The sequence below is a fragment of the Salarias fasciatus genome, chromosome 3 (genome assembly GCF_902148845.1).
Source record: "Salarias fasciatus chromosome 3, fSalaFa1.1, whole genome shotgun sequence".
NCBI lineage: Eukaryota > Metazoa > Chordata > Actinopteri > Blenniiformes > Blenniidae > Salarias > Salarias fasciatus.
The window spans coordinates 11492341-11515620 of NC_043747.1; the positions used below are offsets into that span (position 1 = coordinate 11492341).

At 40.7% G+C, this 23280-nt stretch overlaps 3 protein-coding genes across 9 annotated transcripts in view; 1 reads left to right on the forward strand and 2 right to left on the reverse strand.

The window, feature by feature from the left end:
* LOC115409910 (butyrophilin subfamily 3 member A2-like) overlaps positions 1-15892 on the reverse strand; it is a 39527-nt gene extending 23635 nt beyond the window's left edge. For 2 of the 7 annotated variants that reach the window (XM_030121254.1, XM_030121292.1), the window contains exons 1-8: positions 15756-15892; positions 15277-15333; positions 14569-14934; positions 14153-14443; positions 13955-14050; positions 13796-13831; positions 13350-13370; positions 13222-13278 (exon numbers count right to left, since the gene is read on the reverse strand). In XM_030121254.1, the coding sequence (XP_029977114.1) occupies positions 13222-13278; positions 13350-13370; positions 13796-13831; positions 13955-14050; positions 14153-14443; positions 14569-14934; positions 15277-15333; positions 15756-15759 (928 nt within the window). In that variant the 5' untranslated portion in view covers positions 15760-15892. Of the gene's footprint in view, positions 1-10223; positions 13135-13221; positions 13279-13349; positions 13371-13795; positions 13832-13954; positions 14051-14152; positions 14444-14568; positions 14935-15276; positions 15334-15755 lie in introns of those variants that run through there. The other 5 variants (XR_003934034.1, XM_030121246.1, XM_030121280.1 and 2 more) reach the window with 5 other exon arrangements.
* Positions 589-6634, reverse strand: LOC115409872 (uncharacterized). Its single transcript, XM_030121169.1, has 3 exons — positions 2425-6634; positions 2121-2177; positions 589-726 (listed from the first exon to the last, which is right to left on the reverse strand). Exon 1 carries the CDS (start codon positions 6461-6463, stop codon positions 4403-4405), a length of 2061 nt encoding a protein of 686 aa, XP_029977029.1. The 5' UTR covers positions 6464-6634; the 3' UTR covers positions 589-726; positions 2121-2177; positions 2425-4402.
* Positions 15893-18139: 2247 nt separating the features above from the next.
* On the forward strand, positions 18140-22609 carry mfsd8 (major facilitator superfamily domain containing 8). The gene is made up of 12 exons (XM_030088268.1): positions 18140-18460; positions 18635-18723; positions 19541-19584; positions 19799-20039; positions 20163-20276; positions 20360-20504; positions 20654-20712; positions 20931-21036; positions 21111-21245; positions 21338-21441; positions 21595-21821; positions 21901-22609. Exons 1-12 carry the CDS (start codon positions 18405-18407, stop codon positions 22105-22107), a joined length of 1527 nt encoding a protein of 508 aa, XP_029944128.1. The 5' UTR covers positions 18140-18404; the 3' UTR covers positions 22108-22609.
* The last annotated feature ends 671 nt before the right edge of the window (positions 22610-23280 follow it).

Genomic DNA, 23280 nt, shown 5'->3' on the forward strand with positions numbered 1-23280 from the left:
TGGGGGTCCCAAAACGCAATTTCGGGTGTCATGAACCGTGAGCCACACCAGGTTGCCAAGTGATGGGGTCAAATACTTGGCTGGATGACCCTCCGTCTGACCTAATGCAGGGCTTGGGGTTGCTGCACCAGGTTGTCTAGTGGTGTATTTATGGTGTGTATTTTCTCTCTACAGAGATCATCTCTTGTCATTTACCTCTCTTTCTGATGTACATTGCTCCAAGTACAGCTGACACAATGACGATGGCAGCAAAGAGCAGCCCAAAGGCCACCCATCCCCCACTTCCACTGCCTGAATCAGAAGCAAGTTGTTTATATTGTGCTATAATCCAAAAGAAAATGCAACAGTTCAACACAAGGAAAGACATTTTCTCAAAATCCAATGATTTATTACCTGATTTTTCAGGATCTCCCAGGTGGAACCAGGCCTCTTTAGCATCTTCATTATTGAGGCCGACAGAGCAGGAAACCTGCGAGTCGCTGGGAACAAAAACCCAACCATGGACTGAATGAAGACCAGATGAATCTTCATCGTACCGCACGTCTGCAGCAGCCAGATTTCCCTTCCAGTCGGACCAGCGCATCACAGGCTATGGATACCAGCCTTCAGACTCACAGCTCAGGTTCACCATGTCATTATCTTTCCACACTGCTGATAAGAGGGGTTTGCTTCCAGTGCGGCTGTGAGGCACCGAGTCATTAGAACCGACCACAAGACCGTCTGAACCTGCCACAGAAATATTGTGACTTCAATCAGTGCTTTACATTTTCTGTTGTTTGAGTTCTCAATGAAACAAAGAGGCATTTTCAAAGTTGATGTGTAGCTATTATTACATTTTGTCCATTTAAACTCACAGACTTGTGTATTTTATGGGAAAGAATAATAAAGAGTAAGGCGCATTTGCAAAAGGAAGATTCTCCATAATTTAATTCATTTCCCCAAAAAAAGTCTGAAAATTGTGGTGTGCATGAGTCATTAAAGAGTCTACTTGAGTATTGGTGATCAATTAGAATCAGGATCCAGCCCTTTTCCCCTGTTGGTGTGTCATCTGTCCATCCTCCTGCTGTCCACGTCCCTCCCTGTGTTTCATTAGTTCCACCTGTAGTCCGTCTGCCTCACCTGTGTTTCAGTCTCCCCATTAGCCAATCCCGTTCCAGCTCCCTCCCTCCTGAAAGGATTTAGCCTCCTGCTTCCTGTCAGTCCATGTTGGATCATTGTCTGTACCCTTCCCTGTGTGCTCCCGGTCTCCTTGCAGCGTCTTATGTCTCCACTTCCTGGACTACGTTCACCAAGACTGTCAATGAATCTTTGGAACTCCACCCTTGTGTCCCCCAGCCCTCCAGTCACACCACGCCTTTCAGATTTTCATTTGTTAAAACAAAAAACACATTCATTTCATTTCACTTCACAATTATCCTGGTATTAGTATCTATTATCAGATTGAGTAAATTCAAGTGAGTGTACTGTGACAAAATGTGGAGCAGCTGCGGGGTTCTGAGTACTTCTATGAACCAGTGTCGATGAATTGAAGAGAAGTGGTTTGACAACATGATGAAGGATGTGAGTAACTAGCTTATGTTGTGTATTTCTATCCATTTGTATGACTAAACTGTGATTTTACTACTCTGCTCTTTTATTTTGTGACTGCATATTTGAAAGGTCACTTTAGTTTAGCATTTGAGTGAGCTATAAACGGTGTTGAACCCACAGCCCTGGAGAAAAGATCCGGTCAGAAGATTAACAGACTCCACATTTATTGTTGCCTAAGTGCCTTAAGGGTGGAGGAGATCGAAACATCCCAACCAGAAGAAGGTCTGGTCACAGTCTGATCAGGTCATAAAATTCAAGGATGAAGTGTAGAGAAAGAGTCTTGCCTAACTGTGCAAAAACAGGCTTCAAAGACCCTTTTCTGTCATCGACAGGCAACATTTTCACCTGGGGTTCTGACAAGATCTGACCTCTGCAGGGCTGATGGTCCAAGGAGCCTTGTATCTTTACTTTATTATTAGAATAGACCTTCTTCGCGGTCTGATCATCTTCAGTCAAATAAAAGAACCTGTGCTGAGACTTAGAGGTTTCAAGCATCCTTGTTTCATTTTAAATTCAGTCTCAACACTTACCAGAAGCAGCAGTGCATGATGACACACACAGCATCACAAACCACAAATGCACCATTCCTAAAAGAAGAAAGTATAACTGAGGCCAGGCAGGTTAAAGGGAGTGGGGGGTCGTGAATGGGAGGTGACCCCAGCTGGCTCCATCAGATTATCCATCACAGATCAAATACAGAGAGACAAGTACATCGATTGATTATTATAGGCTCATAGGAAAAGGTTGCTAAATGCCCTCAGGGAAGCAGGAAACTATTGTCTTCAACAAGCTCGTGCAATTACGGAATTTTTGTATTCTGTAATCGTTACTCACCCATTGTGGCTCTGAGTGAGGACAGTTCATCTAACTGCAGGCTGTGCATGTCATAGTTTAAATTTGGACTCAAATAACATTCATATCTGAGAGAAAATCTTTGTCTTCGGCGTGTCTTTGCTGCTGTTAGTACACCTTCACTTTCACTTTTCTATTATTAATGTAATCATGATGCATTCAAGAACCCTCTGATAATGATGCTTTGTAAACACAGGTGTTCTTTGACATGCTTATGATTACCTGAAATTTAACAGCGACACTGAGGCAATGACAAAATCAGTTCACTGCCATCTGAAAAATTATTCTGAGAACTATAAGATTTGTGACATAAAAACATTTACAGAAACTTGTTCATGTGTTTATTTACAAACAGACTGTGAGGTAGATTTTTTATTTTCCTCCAGGTTTGGGGATCGGCCTGTTTTTCTTGCTGGCTTGGCGTTTATATTCTGCAGCTACTTTATTTTGCTTCTGAGGTGAATTCACTGCCAAAAAAATCCAGTGGGCAGATATTGATTTGTGGAATGATTGAATTATTCCTGTTATTTAATTGATGAATTCAGAGTTGTAGAATCTGTTCAGGCTGCATAACGATGATTGAAAATGAAGTGTATATTTGGATTGGCTCATCGTTTTCTGTCCCATTTCTGCTAAATGTAAAAGAGAAGCAGACGCAGAAGTATGTGATTTGAAACACACATTTGTTATAGTTCAATTTCTTTGTGATAGATATTAAAAACAAGGAAACTAAAAAGGTCTGCAATGTGTTGTGTGTGTTCTTCAGACAACTAGACAACATTCTCCGTCTCGCAATTTCTTCCACTGAAGGCTGATGACCAAACGTGAATATTTCAGCTTTGGAGGAGGAAACCAATGGTTTTAATCTTAAAAAAAAGAAAAAAAACACATAGGCAGACTGCGTTAAGTGAAAACAAATCAACTCGTATAGATTGTGTTTGATACTCAGTGATATTTGTACGATTTGACTTGATAAATACTTCCTAATCTATAACAGTATGCAGTAGTAATGACAAAGTTAGTCCTGTGTTCGGGTGTAAATACTGTAAATATTATCTGTACTTATTGTAGCACGAATGAATTAAACGTGGCAAAGAAAGTAAAGATTTCTGTCTTTCCAATACAAAAGTTTGCTCCCAGAAAAAAAAAACAGTTTATGATCTAATGGCCAAATCTCTGGCAACGGCAACGTTAGGTTCGCTCAAGGAGGATAATTGAAAAGGGACAATATTTTGTTTCAACAGATTTCATTTAACATTTAATTTAACACTTCTTAAAAATGAACTCATTCTATACCATCAACAGCAAAATACCAGCACATATAAACATTTGATGAACAAGAAAAATAACAGTAGTATATATAAATTGATTTGGAAAAAAAAAGAAGAAATAAAATAATGTGTGTGGGTTCAGTTCAGTTCATACACCCGTCCGGGTTGTAATGAGTTTGTTGTAGTGTCTTAGCTGAATTCCAGAGTTTGATCCAAGTTCCTTTTCTTTCGTTGCACAACGGAGCAAAGTTGTATCTCACACTCTCCTCCGTGCTGATCTGCTCTTCATCTGATGCTCACTGGGATTTGGCTCGCCGTTCGTTCAGCATCTACTTTAGAAACATACACCAAAAACCAACCGGAGCTCAAAACAATCAAAAAGAAGGTTATCAGCGGTCCCACTCTGCTTTGGTCAGAGGAAAAAGTGTCCAGATTCCCAAAAACTCCTGACAACATTTCTTGAACTTAACTTTTTGAACAAGTTTCCAGCGCTAAAACATCATTTAAAAAAAAACACGTCTCTCGTCTCAGGAAAAAGAAGGAATTCCTAGAGCTACTGCACACTCTATTGGAGGAATGGAGGAATTACACCCAGTGAACCCTTTAAATGCTGGTGCTCCCACACAAATTTTTATGGGTGTTACATCCTCCCCTCCTGAATGGGCATGCGTCCCTGCATGTCTAACCTATTACCAAGGAGTAAGTTGATTAACGTCAGTGGTAGGAGAAGAATCAAGAGCTCGTGTGAAAACCTGGTCAAGACTGGTCAGAATAGAGTGCATGACTAACAAGAGTGGATTACCCAGTGAGTTGTATGTCAGTCTGTCAGGCTCGGTCCTTTGTCTTGTTGACCGTCTGAGCTCAGGACACTCTGTTTCCTTCCGAATAGGTTTGTCATCAACTTTAGAATCATCTTCATCTTGTCCATCTATTTCACATCCCTCCTCCATTATCACTTCATCATCGTTCTCTTCCATATTTTGTCCATTTTCTCCATTTGTGATCTCTCTCTCGGACTCACTTTGGACTGACTCATCTCCAATTCCAGGATCATTTTCAGCAGGTAAGTTTTCATTTTTTTCAATATTATCTTCTTCCAGGTTTCTCATGGGCTGGAATTCATCAGCTTCTGGATTCAGATTTGATCCCTCAGTGTTCATTTCATCATCATCCTCCATAGTTGGGGCAACTTGTATGTGAGGAGTCTCATGGATAATGGTTACTGTGGGAAATGTAATGGGTTCCTGAGCAGCCTGTGGGTAGTAGTGTCTCATTTCTTCACTTTGGAACTGTTGCCCTGGTTCACAACTCTCTTGAGATGCTTCTTGTTCATGAGGAGTTTGAGCTCTTCCTTTCTTTTCCTTTACCTGATCTACTTCCTCTTGAATGGATGGAGCCAAGAATCCACAGGGCAACAGCAAATCCCGATGCAATATCCTCTCTGGACCATCAGAGGTGAGTGGAGCTACAACGTAGACTGGGGAATCGTCGATGTGCTTCACAACTTTGTACACAGTACTACTCCACCGGTCTGCTATCTTGTGTTTACCCTGCATAGCAACATTCTTGATCAATACATGGTCTCCTATCTCAAGGATAGACTCCCTGACTTTGAAGTCATACCTCTGTTTGTTGCGTTGTGCAGTCTTTTCACTGTGTTCAATCGCAAGCTTATAGCTTTCCTGTAAATTTTCTCTCAGTTTTTTCACATAATCTGTATGAGTGACTTTCTTCTGTCCTTCTGGACTGAGTCCAAATGCCACATCAATGGGAAGGTTTGGCTGCCTCCCGAACATTAACTGGTAAGGAGAGAAACCTGTTGTGTCATTTTTGGTACAGTTATAGGAGTGAACCAAAGGCTGTACGAAATCACGCCACTTGACTTTGTCTTCTTCCTGCAAGGTTCCCAGCATCTCCAGGAGAGTTCGGTTAAACCTCTCGACAGGATTACCACGAGGGTGGTAAGGGGTAGTTCGAGTTTTCTTTATCCCCAACAGTTGGCAAAGTTCTTTGATGAGAGCGGACTCAAAGTCCCGACCTTGATCACTGTGAATTCGCTCTGGCATGCCGTAGTGGACAAAGAAACTGTTCCACAGGGTCTTAGCTACTGTCTTTGCTTTTTGGTCTGCAGTTGGAACAGCGATAGCATATTTGGTGAAGTGGTCTGTTATGACTAAGATGTTTTTTGTCCCACGACCGTCAGGTTCCAATGACAAGTAGTCAATGCAGATTAATTCAAGTGGTCGACTGGTGTGGATGTTCACAAGGGGGGCAGTTTTTTCAGCTCTGGCTTTGCGACGAACACATCTTTCACAGGTTCTTACTTTCTTTTCAACATCTATGAACATCCTTGGCCAGTAGAACCGTGTGCGAACAAGATCTAATGTTCTGTCCAATCCCATGTGACCTACAGTGTCGTGAAGACCTTCGAGTGCCATTTCTCTGTACTTTGAGGGAAGGACAAGCTGATATACAAGCTCACCCCTGTTCATACGTTTTCTGTACAAAACGCCATTGTTTAGTACCAACTGATTCATCAACTTCAACATGAGCTGCACTTCTCGGGTTTCCTTCTGACGAACACGGTAAGTAGGACATTTTCCTGTGTTTACAATGTCTATGACTCTGCTGATTGTAAGATCATTTCGTTGCTCTGCAGCCCAGTCTTGCTGTGACATCCTAGGCAAGGTGCTGGACCCGGGAAGTAGGTCAGATTGAGAGAACTCTGTTGGGATAGCACTCACATCCATGGTAAGACGTTCTGGGAGCTCTGGAGGAGCCACACCAGGCTGCCTGGTGACGGGGTCAAATACGTGTCTGCATGATCCTTGGTCTGATGTAACGCAGGGCTGGGGGTTGCTGCACCAGATTGTCTAGTGGTGTATTTACGGTGTGTATTTTCTCTCCACAGAGATCATCTCTTGTCATTTACCTCTCTTTCTGATGTACCTTGCTCCAAGTGCAGCTGACGAAATGACGATGGCAGCAAAGAGCAGCCCAAAGGCCATCCATGGACCACTTCCACAGTCTGAATCAGAAGTAAGTTGTTTATATTGTGTTACAATCCAAAAGAAAATGCAACAGTTCAACACAAGGAAAGACATTTTCTCAAAATCTAATGATTTACTACCTGATTTTTCAGGATCTCCCAGGTGGAACCAGGCCTCTTTAGCATCTTCATTATTGATGCCGACTGAGCAGGAAACCTGCGAGTCGCTGGGAACAAGAACCCAACCGCGGGCCGAATGAAGACCAGATGAATCTTCATCGTACCGCACGTCTGCAGCAGCCAGATTTCCCTTCCGGTCGGACCAGCGCATCACGGGCTGTGGATACCAGCCTTCAGACTCACAGCTCAGGTTCACCATGTCATTATCTTTCCACACTGCTGATAAGAGGGGTTTGCTTCCAGTGCGGCTGTGAGGCACCGAGTCATTAGAACCGACCACAAGACCGTCTGAACCTGCCACAGAAATATTGTGAGTTCAGCCAGTGCTTTACATTTCCTATTGTTTGTGTTTTCAATGAAACAAAGAGTCATTTTCAAAGTTATTGTGAGGCTCTTATTACATTTTGTCCCATTAAACTCACAGACACAAGAATAATAAAGAGTAAGGCACATTTGCAAAAGGAAGATTCTCCATAATTTTCAATTATTTTACCTATAAAAGGTCTGAAAATTGTGGCGTGTATTAGTCATTAGTGAAGAGTCCATGTGAGTATTGGTGATCAATTAGAATCGGAATCCAGCCCTTTTCCCCAGTCAATGTGTCATCTGTCCATCCTCCTGTGTCATTAGTTCCACCTGTAGTCCGTCTGCCTCACCGATGTTTCACTCTCCCTGTTAGCCAATCCCGTTCCAGCTCCTTCCCTCCTGAATGGATTTAGCCTCCTGCTTCCTGTCAGTCCATGTTGGATCGCTGTCTGTACCCTTCCCTGTGTGCTCCCAGTCTCCTTGCAGCCTCTTATGTCTCCACTTCCTGGACTACATTCACCAAAACTGTCATGAAATCTTTGGAACTCCACCCTTGTGTCAGTCGGCATTTGAGCCCGTCCTCCTGTCCTCCAAGCCCTCCAGCCACACCACACCTCTCAGCTTTTCATTTGTGAAAACAAAACAACCAAAAAAACAAAAAAACAAAAAATTCTTGCTTATTTCAAAGCAAGAAATAATTTCACAAGTTTTTTTTACCTTTAATGTGACCTATAACCTGTACAACGCAATTGAAACAAAACTGAAACCTTGAAAAAGGGAAAAATATGAAATAAAAAAAAATGAAAAAACCTGGTTGCATAAATATGCACACCCTTAAATAAATACTTTGCTGCTGCACCTTTGGCTTTTGTTACAGCACTCAGTGTTTTCGGGTAGGAGCCTGTCACTGTGGCAAATCTTGATGTGGTAATATTTGCCCGCTCTTTGAAAAACCGCTCCAAATCTGACAGATTTCGAGGGCATCTCCTGCGCACAGCCCTCTTCAGATCAGCCCACAGATATTGGATGGGACTGAGGTCTGAACTCTGGCTGGGTTGTTCCAAAGCCTTCATCTTATTCCGGTGAAGCCGTTCTTTTGTTGACTATGAAGTGAGCTTTGTCATTGTCGTGCTGAAAGATGAAGTTCCTCTTGATCTTCAGCATTCTAACAGAAGGCCGAAGGTTTTGTGCCAACACTGACTAGTATTTTCAGCTGTTCATAATTCCATCCACCCTGACTAAGGCCCCACTTCCAGCCCCAAAGCATGATGCTGCCACCACCATGCTTCACTGCAGGTATGGTGTTATTTTTGTGATGTGCAGTGTTGTTTCTGCGCCAAATGTACCTTTTGAAATTTTGTCCAAAAAGTGCAACCTTGGTTTCATTAGACCATAACACACTTTCCCTCATGTCTTTTGGGAGATTTCAGATGTCTTCTTACAAAATGAAGCTGGGCTTGGATATTTTTCTTTGTCAGATAAGCCTTCCATCTTGCCACCCTACCCCAACACCCAGACATAGGAAGAAGACAGGAGATTGTTGTCGCATGTATGACACAAGCCAGTACTTGCCAGAAATTCCAGCTTCTCCTTCCGTCTTGTTGTTGGCCTCTTGGCAGCCTTCCTGACAATTTTTTTTCTCGTCTTATCAATTTTGGACGGATGTCCTGTTCTTGGTAATGTCACCGTTGTGCCATATTTTCTCCACTTGATGATGACAGTCTTCACTGTGTTCCTGGGATATGTTTGTCCCAAGGAAATTCTTTTGTCGCCTTCACCTGACTGATATCTTTGTATAATGAGATCTTCTGATGCTTTGGATGCGGCTATAAAAATGTCAGGAAAAGCCTGTAAGAACAGCTGAACTTTATTTGGGGATGATCAGAGGCACTTTAATGCTGACTCCAGTCTAACCTGAGTTTGAAAGTAATTGGTTAATTCTGAACACTGCTACATCCCCAGTTATAAAAAGGTGCACACACATATGCAACCACATTGTCTCAGTTTTTCATTTTTTACTACACCTCCCCAAAAGATTTCTGCTTGTTTTTTTCAATTGCGTTATAAAGGTTATAGGTCACATTAAAGGAGGAAAAAGTTGTAAAATTACTTGTCTTGCTGTTATTTTTTAACATCACAAAAACCACGCATTTCAACAGGAGTGTGTAGATTTTTATATCCACTGTATATATAGTGAAATGTAAATGCCCTCGGGAAAGCAGGAAAGTATTGTCTTCAACAAGCTCATGCAATTCTAGAATTTTTGTATTATACAATAGTTACTCACCCATTGTGGCTCTGAGCGAGGGCAGTTCATCTAACTTCAGGTTATACTGATTAGAATTTAAATTTGGACTCAAATAATATTCATATTTAAGAAAAGACTTCGTCCTTGGCGTGCCCTTACGCTGTGGGCACAGGGCAGGTTTACTTCTGCTTTCACTCTTCATTCACTTTAAATAGAATCATGATGCATTCAAGGACCCTCAGATAATTGTTCGTTGTGAACTGAGGCTTTCTTTGACATGCTTGTGATTACCTGAAAATCAACAACCCATTGAGAAAACAACAAAATCAATTTACTGCCATCTCAAAAATACTGTGAGAGTTCAAAGATTTCTGACAGAACAAGATTCAGAGAAACTTGCATTGATTTGTGGAATGATTGAATTATTCCTGTTGTTTCGTTGATGAATTAAGAGTTGTACAATCTGTTCAGGCTGCATAAATATGATTGGAAATGAAGTGTATATTTGGATTTGCTCATATTTTTCTGTCCCATTTCTCCTGGATGTTAAAGGCCAGTGGAGGCAGAAGTGATTTGAAACACAAATTTGTTATAGTTCAATTTCTTTGCGATAGATGTTAAAAACAAGTATGCAGTAGTGATTAGTAAGTTAGTCCTGTGTTCGGGTGTACATACTGCAAATATTATCTGTACTTATTAAAGTGTACGACATTTTGATGTGTTTTCTTAAACTGGACTGTAAGCTGAATTTTACACTGGAACACTGAAAATAGAACAAATACAGACCTCTGATTCATTGTGTTTATTCAAACTCATGACAGTCACAAAATCACTTTTTTTTTTTTACATTTACATGCAGGAATAACAAAAATAGGTTGAATAAACTACTGTGTACTATTTCAATTAGCAAAAGGCTTTTTTTTTTTTACAATGAACGCAGCTTACAAAGGTGCTAATTGAAAAAGATGCAGGCTGAACTCTTATTCTTCCTACCCTTTCTACAAAGAAAGCGAAAGAAAAAAAGAAAAGAAAACAACTCAAGCAACTACAAGAAGGTAACTCATTAACTTGAAGATCTAAATTTGTCACAAAAGCAGTTTCAGAACTTCATTTCATCCAAAAAAAATGTATAATATACAAAGTTCCATAACAAATAAGGGAAAAAAACTCAAAGGTCAGTGCAATCAAAGGTATTATTATTTGAAATACTCATCCTTTGTAATGATTTTAATATTTTCTGAGAGCTATAATTTTAAACATTTCTCAAATGAGGAAAGTCAACAAAGTGTAATTTTTCTTCACAGCTTTTCCTCAGGTTGACACCTCTGACAGAAACAGTCTCTGCTTTATCGTAGTTCTCACCTTGGCTGGTTTGCAAAGCTCAGTTTCCCTCAGATTATAACCACTCTCTAGTCATGTATAAGGCTCATAACAATATGCTCCCTCACTATATCCAAGTCTTGTTCAAACCCAGAGAGAGACAGTACAGTTTGAGAGGGGACATGATTTTCAAAACAGCTTCAGTGAGGACCAGCTTGAAAAGTCGATGCGTTTCGTTTAGAGGTGTCAATTTATGGAACGATCTGGACGATATAGTAAAGGGCTCCAAAAATATTCATACTTTTCAAAAAAAGTATAAGGCCAGCATTCTAAATAAATATAGAACTACTGTTTAAACTAAGATACCCTGGAAACCATATAAAGTACAAAAATGACTGTAATCTAATTTCGTGTGTGTTTGTGTGTGTTTGTGTGTGGGTGTGAAAAATTGGGTGTGATTTGAACATAGAATAGTGTGTGGGTGCGGGATGTGTGAGGGTAAGACACGCTGAGAGGTGAAATTTAAAAAAAAAATAAATAAATAAATCAGGAGAAGAAGAATCAACAGCTGGATGAACTAGATCGGTTGTAGTTCTTTAGTTATTTTCTTTTTGAAAATATATTTTGTTGCTGTCATGGAAATAATTATGTTGCTAGGGGTAGGCGATACAAGTGATAAACTTCTGCCTATACCCTTTCAGTCAATGTATTGTTTTAAGTGTAAGAATTATGTTTCTTGTGTTTTCCTGTAAAAAGATGACTGAAATAAACTTAACTAACTAACTAACTCTCTCTCATCTCATACAGCTTCTGAGTACTGCAGCAAAACAAACCCATTTGTATCCTTTTTCATATTCTGTTATTTTGAATTCAATAGTTCGACTGGATAATGATTCTGATAACTTTCTTTTGTCACTTGAAAATAGGAAGAGTGTTTGTTATATCAGGGTTACCACAAAGATACCCCAAAGACTTTTGCGGTTTTCACTGTTGAAGTAAAAGTACCAGTTAGAAAGGACAGGTTGCAGATGAATGTCGAAGGCTGCACTATATATTTGATAATGTACTAATACTAATAACATGCAAACCAGTAAATATCAGAATACACTGAGAGAAAGTAGTATTGAACAAAGTGTGAGATCCGTCAACAAGAACAACTTCGTCCCACAGGAATTCAGTCAGTAATAAATCTTGCTCAGTTGAATTTTTAACCGATAAGTCAAGACAGATGCATATTTGGTCAGTTTTACTGTTTTCATAAAGGTTTAATTATATATAAATAACACAGAGCTGTGTTCATTTGATACTTTTGTGTCTTAAAAAGTTTCAGAAGAACTGACCATTGAAATACTATTAGAAAAGTCCGGATAGTTTTATGCAGGCGACTCAGCAACACCCCGACACTGACTTGAGCCTAAAACTACTTGTCCACACAAATCATTCATACATAAGTGTTTACAATATAAAAGCATTATATCAGAAAAATGAAACAAGTTGAACATCTAATTTATGGAGCTGCCATAGAGGAGAGGAGCACAAGCAAAAGTTCTTCAGTTTTTCAGATACAGAACAATCCTGAGCTTAAAAAACACATGTACAGTCTCAATGATGTGTAAAAGACAGGAAAACTACAATATGCTTAAAAAAAGTCATGCAGACCTCAAAACATGCTAACTAATGATTAAATCCACAGCAAACTATAAATGAGCGATGATGTGTCGGTGTGAATCGTATCAGTTGTATCTGGTGTCGTTACTAAGATCATATGAAGACTTATTCTTGTTCTGGAGAAGCTACATGATTCCCAGTGTCACTGTCTCCCTGTGTTTGTTCTGTCCTGTGCAAAATCTCCATAACTGATGGATCACCTTTTCCAGGATTAAACAGTGGAAACACTTCCCCTGTGAAAGCAGCAGTTAAAGATCCAATCAGACATTTTTTCTCCACGTTGTAGAAGGAAAGCTCTCCACTGTCACGATTCAAATACACACCAACCGTACACGGTCTATCATGGACAGGCAGTGAAAACTGTGGCTCTGTGCTGATTTGAAGCTTATTTTCTACGTCTCTGGAAGAAGACAAGAACCAGAAACCATTGGATGTGTTTGGAGAAAAATCTGCCTCATGAGGAATCTCAGAAGCGCTTGTAACTCCGAGCCACCAGGACCGTTTGGGATCAGGCAAATTTGGATGCTTCAGAGAAACCTCCCAGTAGTGTTGTCCAGAGGAGAAGCCAGGTGTTCCTTTGACAGCTGTCACACAGGTAACCTTCTGCCCATCAGGAAAATCACCAGAAAAATCACAAGGATTGGCATCTCTCAGTTTTGTACCACTGACTTTGACATACTGATTCTTTCTGTCTTCCAGTGTGACGTTCACTGTGGAAAAGTTCAAACATGATCAGAAGAACATTAAACAAAGCCCTGAAACACAGAAGTGACTATTCCATATAAAACCAGCATTACCATAGTTGCTGTTAAATGCTGATGGATCAAAGTGATTCTGTGGCACTGTAGGTGAAGCTGTAGAGAACACATCTGTTAATATATCTGTCTTGACTTAAAGAACTAGAAGTGATAGGGTTAAGTTTTACCTTTTGACATCAGTGGTTGCCCTGAAAATAAATCACATTATGTCATTCACTGTTTTATTTTTCTTGAAGAAAATCATTAAGTCCTACTTTACAATGTGAGCCTCAAATAAAGTGACGCTATCAGTGGAATGCTGCCTGCTGGTCTCGTAGTTAGAACTGTTGTCACAGTGAGAACATTTTCAGTTTCAGTCCGAGTTTTCATTTGTGAAAGTTTTGTGATGTCCTGTCCTTAATCTCAGTTGGGTCTGAGATTAAGGACAGTTTCATTCACCTCTCAATTCGCTTCACTACTTCACCCCTATGGCCATTAGAAGGCGACATAAATGAGACCTTGTATGCATGATATCAGAGAGTGGTTGAAAAATTGACTCAGTCAAAGAGATCTTCTTAACCAAGTGCTTGATATAAACTGAATTAATTCTGTATTTATTGTGACTCAGTCTTACCTTCAGTTTCATCTTGTTTGCGTTTGGATTTTCTGCCTGAAACATAAAAGACATTTATTGAGCTGCGATTAATTTTTTTTTCCTTCACTGATAATTACACATATTTGCTGTGCTTTGATTGGCATATGTTAATTGAAGTGATCATCTTTCTTCATTCACCTCTCTTTCTGAAGTACATTGCTCCAAGTACAGCTGACACAATGGCCGTGGCAGCAAAGAGCAGCCCAAAGGCCACCCATCCCCCACTTCCACTGTCTGAATCAGAAGCAGGTTGTTTATATTGTGTTATTATGGAAAAGAAAATGTAACAGTTGGACACAAGGAAAGAAACTGTTTTATTATCTAATATTTTATTACCTGATTGTTCCTTTATTGCAGGATCTCCCAGGTTGAATCGGGCCACTTTAGGTTCTTCATTATTGTGTCCGACTGAGCAGGAAACCTGCGAGTTGCTGGGAACAAGAACCCAACCGCGGACCGAATGAAGACCAGATGGATCTTCACGGTGCGAAACGTTTGCAGCCAGACTTCCCTCCTGGTCGGACCAGCGCATGACGGGCCGTGGATACCAGCCTTCAGACTCACAGCTCACGTTTACCATGCTGTTTTCTTTCCACACCATCGACAGGAGAGGGTTGTTTCCAGTTTCTAGGAAGGAGTTTGGATAAATACTCAAATACAAAATTCACTTTTTGATGCGAAAGTAAAGCTGGCATTTTCCAAAATTCTTGTTTTTCATTCTTCATTTCCAATTCCATCCTTGAAATACTCACCAATCACAGACAGACTAACAGTTGCACTGTCAAAACCTCGGTCACTGCTGACATAGCATAAGTAACTTCCTGCGTCACCAACAGTGACGTTGGTGAGCTTCAGGCTCACGTCGCCCGTCTTCAGCCCTCCGGACGCGGCATCCTTCGAACCAAACGACACTCGACCAACGTACGAGGCTTCTTTGGACGTGTCCACAAACTTGTTTTCCTGGTAGTGCAGGATGGGAGAGTCGAAGTCGCCGCGGTGCCAACGCACCTCCAGAGGCTCTGCGCTCTGTGGTGGAGTGATCCAGCACGGCAACGTGGTGCTGCCGCCGCGAGGCACCGCGGGAGGAGAACCCACCACCACCACAAGGCTGTCCGAAACTGAAACAGAGTTCTCAAGCTTCAAAAAGATTTTTAAACTCAAGATAAAAGTTAAGCTACATCTTAGACAAGTTTTATGCATTTGTGTTTGAACATAAGAAGATGGAATTACAGTACCTTGAAAACATACTCAAAAAGGTGAAACAAACTAATAATTTCTTTTCACTTCACTAACAGGCCATTAATAGTGTTTGTTATCAGATAGAGTAAATTCAAGTGAGTGTACTGTGACAAAATGTGGAAAAAAACTGCAGGTATATGAATACTTCTTTGAACCATTGTAAGTGAACTGAAAGAGTAGAAGTGGTGTGAACAGATTAAGGATGTGAGGAACTGACTTACCAGAAGCAGCAGTGCATGATGACACACACAGCATCACAAACCACAAATGCACCATTCCTAAAAGAAGAAAATATAACAGAGGGCAGGCAGGTTAAAGGGAGTGCGGGGGGGGGGGGGGGGGGGGGGGGGGGGGGGGGGTCGTGAATGTGAGGTGACCCCAGCTGGCACCATCAGATTATCAGATCTCACAGAGAGACAAAGAGCCATAAACACCCGTTGATCACACTGTGACCGCATGGTTTTGTGCTGTGAGAGAAAACCCGGAGTAAATCCAAGAACCCACCTGAAGAACATGCAATTTCTGCCCAGATAGTGAAATATTACGATGCCTGATGGCAGTACATAGATGGATTATCAATATATAGATATAGTCTCATCGTGAAATGTCGCTAAATGCCCTCGGGGATGCAGGAAGTCATTGTCTTTCCCGACAAACTCCTGCAATTCTGGAATTTTTATATTCTGTAATAGTTACTCACCCATTTTGTTTCTGAGCGACGACAGTTCAACTTCAGGTTATTTCTTATTATAATTTCAATTTGGACTCAAATAACATTCATATTTGAGAAAAAATCTCTGCCTTAGGCGCGTCCTTGCTGCCGTTAGTTAACTTTCACTTTCACTCTTCCATCTATATCTAGAATCATGATGCATTCAAGGACCCTCGGATAATTATGCTTTGTAAACATAGGCGTTCTTTGTCATGCTTATGATTGCTCGAAATTCAACAGCCACACTGAGACAACAACAAAATCAATCTAATGCCATCTGAAAAATATTGCGATAGTGAAAGGATTTCTGACAGGACAACATTCAGAGAAACTTGGTCATGCATTTATTTTCAGCAGGCTGGATTATTGGAGCACGTCTTTACAGTTCACAGTTTAAAAGAAAAAAAAACAAAAGAATGTTTGGTAACACTTTATTTTAAGCACCCGTTATAACACATTATAAGTAGTTATAAACACTCCTACATGATCACAATGCTTTATAACTCACTATACAGCATTATACAGCATAGGGTTAGGGTTAGGGTTAGGTCCTGGCATTGTGATCATCTATGAATGTTTATAACTATAGCTACACGTGTTATAATGGCATTATAATGCTTTATAAATGAACTTATAATGTGTTATACAGGGGGGCTTCAAATAAAGTGTTACCGAATGTTTTACAGCTGGCGCTCATCCAGAACTCTGCAGCCAGAATCCTCGGCAACATAAGGAGGGTGGAGCACATCACACCTGAGCTTAATCTGCACTGACTTTTGTGTATCAAAGAACCGATTTCCAAACGTGACTTCTGCATCCTAAAGTTAATAGAAGAATATGAGCCATCCAGACCCATGAGGTCCTCGGGAGGAAGTTTACTCAGTGTTTCCAGAGTCAGAGGAAACAAGGTGAAGTTGCTTGATTCCGTCTCTCCTCGAATAAATTTCAAGTGATGACTGCTCAAACACTCACTTCTTTTTGTTCTTAAAACACTATTATTTACTCGGGCTTTTTATTTAATAATGAAGTTTACTGGCTTTATTACATCTGTCCTAATGAAGTTTTCCCTTTGTTTGTGTTGCTGTTTTTTCCACTTTGTTTGATTATATTTCATAACCTTAGTTGAAAATTAAGAATTTTCATTTTTCTTATAATAATGTATTTCTTGTAATTTCTTTGTGAAACCCTGTGAATAGCTTCGTTCCTGAATCAAATCAAATCAAATCAAATTTTATTTGTAAAGCACTTTTCATTTTTATAAAAACAACGTAAAGTTCTGAACAGTAAAAACAGTCATAAAAACAAAAAAGAATAAAAACCGCAACATCACTCAGTATGCAGTATGTACCACACACACACACACACACACACACACACACACACACACACACACACACACACACACACACACACACGCACAGTCTTGTATTTCTATCCTTGTGGGGACCGTCCATTGACTCCCATTCATGTCTAGCCCCTAACCCTGACCCTAACCCTAACCCACACCACAACAAAGCCTAACCCTAAAGAAATGTTTTTGCACTTTTACTTTTTTCAGTGACAACATGGTCAAGAAAACACTGTTTCTCCTACTTAGGACCGGAAAAAGGTCCCCACAAGGCACGTCGTTCCACGTTTTGCTATCCTTGTGGGGACATTTGGCCCCGACAAGGATAGAAATACAAGAACGCACACACACGCACACACGCACACACACGCACACACACGCACACACACGCACACACACACACACACACACACACACACACACACACACACACACACACACACACACACACACACAGGATGGTTGCACAACTTTTGATTTTTTATTATTTTTTTTATTTTAGTTTTTGTCACTTTAGACTCCTTTTGACGTATAAGTGCTGCATTTAGAATTACTTTCTCATTTGTTTCATCCCTTGTTTTCTGTTACTTGCGTACATTTTAGATCATGAAAGAAATAGAAAATTTGAACAATTTATTGTGCCATATTTTGCCTCTTAGATTTTTGGTGTTACTTTTCTTATAAACTACATTTAGAAAGATGTGATTATAACGTTACAATGTTACAATATACCGTAATGTTACTTTAATTTTCTGTCGGCCCTCACGTGACGTGAAGTGACGTCTATGAGGAAACGCGTTTGTTTTTCAGTATAAGTGTCTTCAAGAGATGTCCCTACAAGAATAATGTGGCACATTCAGAAAAAAACTACAAAAATAGACTTAATAATTTAGAAAATGAATATATAACGGAACTGAAATCGCGCAGATGAAGACTGACTCGTAATCTTGTTTGCTTATTTTCAACGGTCTTTTGTTTTGAAGAGTTCCAAACCGGATGTTGTTTTCACAGTGATGAAGTTTTAATGCCGCCGCCTCTGGTGTCAGAGTCCACTGCTCCAACTTATCCTGGCAGTTTCGTCCTCAGCCTATTGGCAGCAGCTGTGTTTCACTCGGTCCCTCACAGCACTTCGTCTCGCCGGGATTTAAGCGTGAGCCTAAACTCTGAAGCGCTAATGTCACCGGAGCTGGAGCTGGAGTTCACCGACCCTCGGCTACATGGCGACTTAACGACTCAGTTCCACGACTCCTAGACCCGAGCAGCGCAGTGCGCCACTACTTCCACCAAAAATGTCCCGCAACGAGTACGACGACACCACTCCTTTACTCCGAGACGACGATGTCTGGTGAGTTGTTGATTTTCAACTAAAACTAAGATTTAATCAATGAACTTTGCCTGCGTGATGTAATCAATGTAGTCAAACAACCCGCGCGTGCTGGCACGGCAGCCTGGATCACCTCAGATCACCTGTCCTGTGTGTGTGTTATGTGTGTGTGTGTGTGTGTTTGTGTTTGAACAGTGGGGGGTCTCTGGAAACCGAGGAGGACTACAGGAGTCGCTGGAGGTCCATCCGAGTCATGTACTTCACCATGTTCCTCAGCAGCGTCGGTGAGGACGCCCTCCGTTTAACCTGCATTAATAAATCTTTTATACAGTTGAAAGTCCATGACACAGATTGAGATGTGGACACGGTGATTGGAAGATTTAGAGCTTTGTATAACTGGTGTCACTTCCCATATAGTGATTTAATGTCCTTAACCTTTTGTAATGTTTATTCAGTTTTAGCCTTATATATGTATTTCTCCAATAAATAACCCTCTTGTACAATATCCATCAACAGTTGTTCTTTTGGGGCTTTTGCATTATAGTTTTCTTGAGCAAGTGTGTGTCTGCATTCAGGGCACTGTCTTTAAATTTCCCCAGGTAGATCACAGGGAAGGTTTTGGGAATTTCATATCCCAAAATAGTTTTTGGAATATTGTTTCACCTTTGTGCAGCTCCAGTGAACACCAGCAATCCAACGCTCTTCTTATTTTTGGTGTTTAAAAAAAAATCCAATAAATTGTTCCTTGCAAAATTCCCTCCAAGCTGTTGAACGTATGGATGTATATTGCGTCTCACACATTTGGCACCTTGCTTCTTCTGTTATTTCAATCTTTCACTCTGAAGTAAAATAGTGTTTTATTTTATTTTATTGTTTAATATAATAATTAAAAGTTTCCACAAAGCTTCCGCAAACACATTTCGCTGTCTTGTCTAATCATTGGGGTCTGATAAAGGTTAATAATAAAACGCAAGCTTTGTCCAACGTTGAACCAGTTGCCCTGCCCCGTCAGGAGTCTTTCAAGTATTTCAGTAGTAACAGTTTTGTGCTTTCTTGTTTTCACAGCATGTAAATAGTGTTTGCTTTGTGTCACCCTTCCAGGTTTCACTATTGTCATCACGTCTGTGTGGCCCTATTTACAAAAGGTATGCATGGATTACTGTTTTCTGGGCGGAAGGGACTACAAAGCATATCTTGGCAGAGAAAACAGGAAGTGAAAAAACACAGTGATTTTTAGATTTAGCAGAAGCACAACAAACAGTCAGTTCCAGATATAACTGTCATTCTGCCTGTGAACCAACAATGCATGAAGTCCTCTGACACACACTTACCGTCCACCGTCTTGTCTTTCCCATGCAGGTTGATCACAGTGCTGATGCCAGCTTCCTGGGATGGGTAGTTGCTGCCTACAGTCTTGGACAGATGGTGGCCTCTCCTATTTTTGGCTGGTGGTCTAATTCCCGGCCCAGCAAGGAACCGCTGGTGTGCTCCATCTTCTTAAACTTGTCAGCCAATATCTACTATGCCTACGCATACCTGCCCATGACCCATAACAAGTTCCACGTGCTCGTGTCCAGAGCCTTTGTAGGCTTTGGTGCAGGTGATTTTCAATAGCCTGAATATATTGTACACAGTGTATTATGAAAATATCACAAGAGGTTGAACTTGATGATCGATTTATCTAGACCAACTGGACATAGATTTCTCTCTCTCTTCTTGTCAGGTAATGTTGCAGTGGCAAGATCATATGTTGCTGGAGCAACGTCACTAAAGGAGAGGACCAATGCCATGGCAAACATGAGTGCTGCTCAGGCTCTGGGCTTCATACTGGGTCCAGGTAAGCATGATGATCCTGTGTAAACCTGACAGTGATGTTGGAAAAACTGTGGCTTAAATTTGAAACGGCGTCCTGCTTGTCAGCTCTCCAGGCTGGCCTGTCGTTCATCGGGGAGCGAGGGGTCACAGTGGACTTCATACGGCTGCAGCTCAACATGTACACCTCCCCAGCTTTGCTCGCTGCGCTGTTTGGCCTCATCAACATCCTGCTTGTTCTCTTTTTGCTGAAGTGAGTGTAAAGATCCAGAGCGTGTCGCTTCACTTTAATTTTGCAAGGTTTATGTTTTTGGACACGGTTTTTTAAATGGTTCAGTTCATCACCAGAGGATTAAACATCTGTGGACGTTTCAGTAAAACTGCCGCTGCTCTTTTTTCCAGAGAGCACCATGTTGATGATCACGGAAGGCAAGTCCAAGCGATCAACTACTCATCAGATGGTATGTAGTGGCACGGGTTTTATTATGAGTATTAGGTTACAGGCAAGAATTTAAAAGAAAAAACTGGCTCACAGATGGTTTCATTCTTAACTGGAGTCATGTGACCGATGTAAGTAGAGCTGCTCCAAGATGATTTGGGTGTTTTTACAGTTGTAACAGCAGGTTTTTGCTGTCGCCTTTCAGCTGAAGTCTTCAATATTTTCTCTTCTTTCCCATAGATACAGCTGATATTGAAGAACCTGAAGAGTCCATAGACCTTGTGGCTGTGCTCACATCCAACATCCTCTTCTTCGTCGTCATGTTCATATTTGCCATCTTTGAGACGTGGGTATCTCAGTTTTATTGTCCCACAGCGACGCAGCCTTTCTTAAATGCCTGACCGACGTGTTTCTGTTCAGAATTACTACGCCCTTGTCCATGGACATGTTTGCCTGGACGAGGAAACAGGCTGTCCTGTACAACGGCATCATTCTTTGTGGGATCGGATTCCAGTCAATCTTGGTCTTTTTCGTTGTAAAAGTGACCGCCAGAAGGTACCGTTTCTCGTGCCTGTTGGATTTAACTCAATTTGAACGTTGGTTTCATCGAATTTGTTTAATTTGGAAAAATGTTTATGTCCTTCCAGGTTTGGGGATCGGCCTGTTTTTCTTGCAGGCTTGGCATTTATATTCTGGGGCTACTTTATTCTGCTTCCGTGGGGAAATCACTACCCAAAAATCCAGTGGGCAGGTATTGATTTGTGGAGTAATTGAATTGTACCATTTGTTTAATTGATTGATTACGAGAGGGATGTTGAATCCACTCTGCAGGATGCACAGGAATGATCGAAAACCAAGTGTATATTTGGATTTGCTCATTTTTTTTTTTTGTTTGTTTTGACAGATGTCAGAAACAACTCTCTGATCAGTAGGATGTCCACAACCACGGCAGCCTCGAACAGCTCTGTGGAGCAAACAGGCTGCCCGTATGAGCAGACCTGGTGTCAGTATACGCCTGCGATATACCTGGCTCAGTACATCGCCTCGGGCATCATCATTGGTGTGGGATACCCAGCATGCAATGTCATGTCCTACACATTGTATTCAAAAATCCTCGGGCCTAAACCTCAGGTAAAACCGCACTTTTGGATGCGATCATTATGTTGTGGGATCATGACTTTCTGAAAACATGAATTCATTGTTTCTTCAGGGCGTGTACATGGGATGGCTCACGGCTTCGGGCAGCGGGGCACGAACACTGGGCCCTATTTTTGTTTCCAACGTCTACACTCACCTGGGCCCCCGCTGGGCCTTTGGGTTCATCTCTGGTTTGGTGCTGGGGGGCTTCATCCTGCTCAGCTCGGTCTACCGCAGACTCATCGCCTTCTCTGTGCGCCACGGAAGGATTGTTGAATAACTGCTAATATTGCAATAATTAATTAGGGTGGTACTACTGGTTTTAGCTCATTTACCTTCTCTATCAGCAGCGTTGTGTTGCTGTTGATTATTGTAAAATGCCGTTACTGATGAGCTTGTAAGACGGGTTTTGACCTTTTCGACTGTACTTGACAGAGATGAGGCCAGGCTGTTTGCCATGACTTGGCCAAAGAGGGCTGCAGGGAGCTACAGTTGCAGCTATTGCTTCCACTCACTTGTTGTTAGAGATTAAATTTAACACATATTTATGGAATGTGTCTTTTAAAAATAAATATACAATTTGTTTAAATGAAGCATTTTCACATAAACATTCCCGTTTTGAACCAGTTGTTTTTAGATACCTGAAAAGATAGTTTTGGGTTCAGGCTGGGTGATATCTAATAAAATTCATATGTTGATATTTTTTCTGAAAATGGTGATGTGCAATATACAATTTCATGTATCTATTTTTTTCCCTCATTAAAATTTTGCCACAAATACAATTCTGGGTGAAGATCACTGAAATGTTAGCACAAAAAATGTACAAACATTCACAAATCCAAATGTTTTAGAGAAAATAAATAGAATACATGCATGAAAATATAATACCTTTGAAAAAGTAACTTCAACATCATGATAATTTTAAACTTTACACCCTGGTGAACACAGGGAAATGCTTCTTTCATTCCTGAAAATGCCACAATGAAACAGACTGGATTCGACCCGCCCATCCCTAGCCCGAGCAAAAAGCTATATCGAATCGATGTAAAACACATTTTTTTGATACAGAATTTTTATAAAATCTTGGATATATTGTACATTTTGATGTCACACAGACTTATATCAAACATTCAAAAACTGAAACATTCGAAAACTCTGACACATTTTAAAACTATTGTGTGTGTGTGTGTGTGAGAGAGTGTGTGTGAGAGAGAATATGTATTAAAGATTTATTACAATCCATTGGTTTCAATTTTGCGTTACTGGAGAATTAAACTTAGAGTTCCTGTTGAAGTGTAGAAGAAGAAAAAAGAATGCTGAAGCTATACAACAGGTGAGCAACTGGTTTAAAATGAGTATTTCATGTCAATTCTAAAAACTACAGAAATGACGCCAGGATATCCTTTTTTACACACTTGTTAAATAGGGGTATGTCAAGCATGACTATCATGAA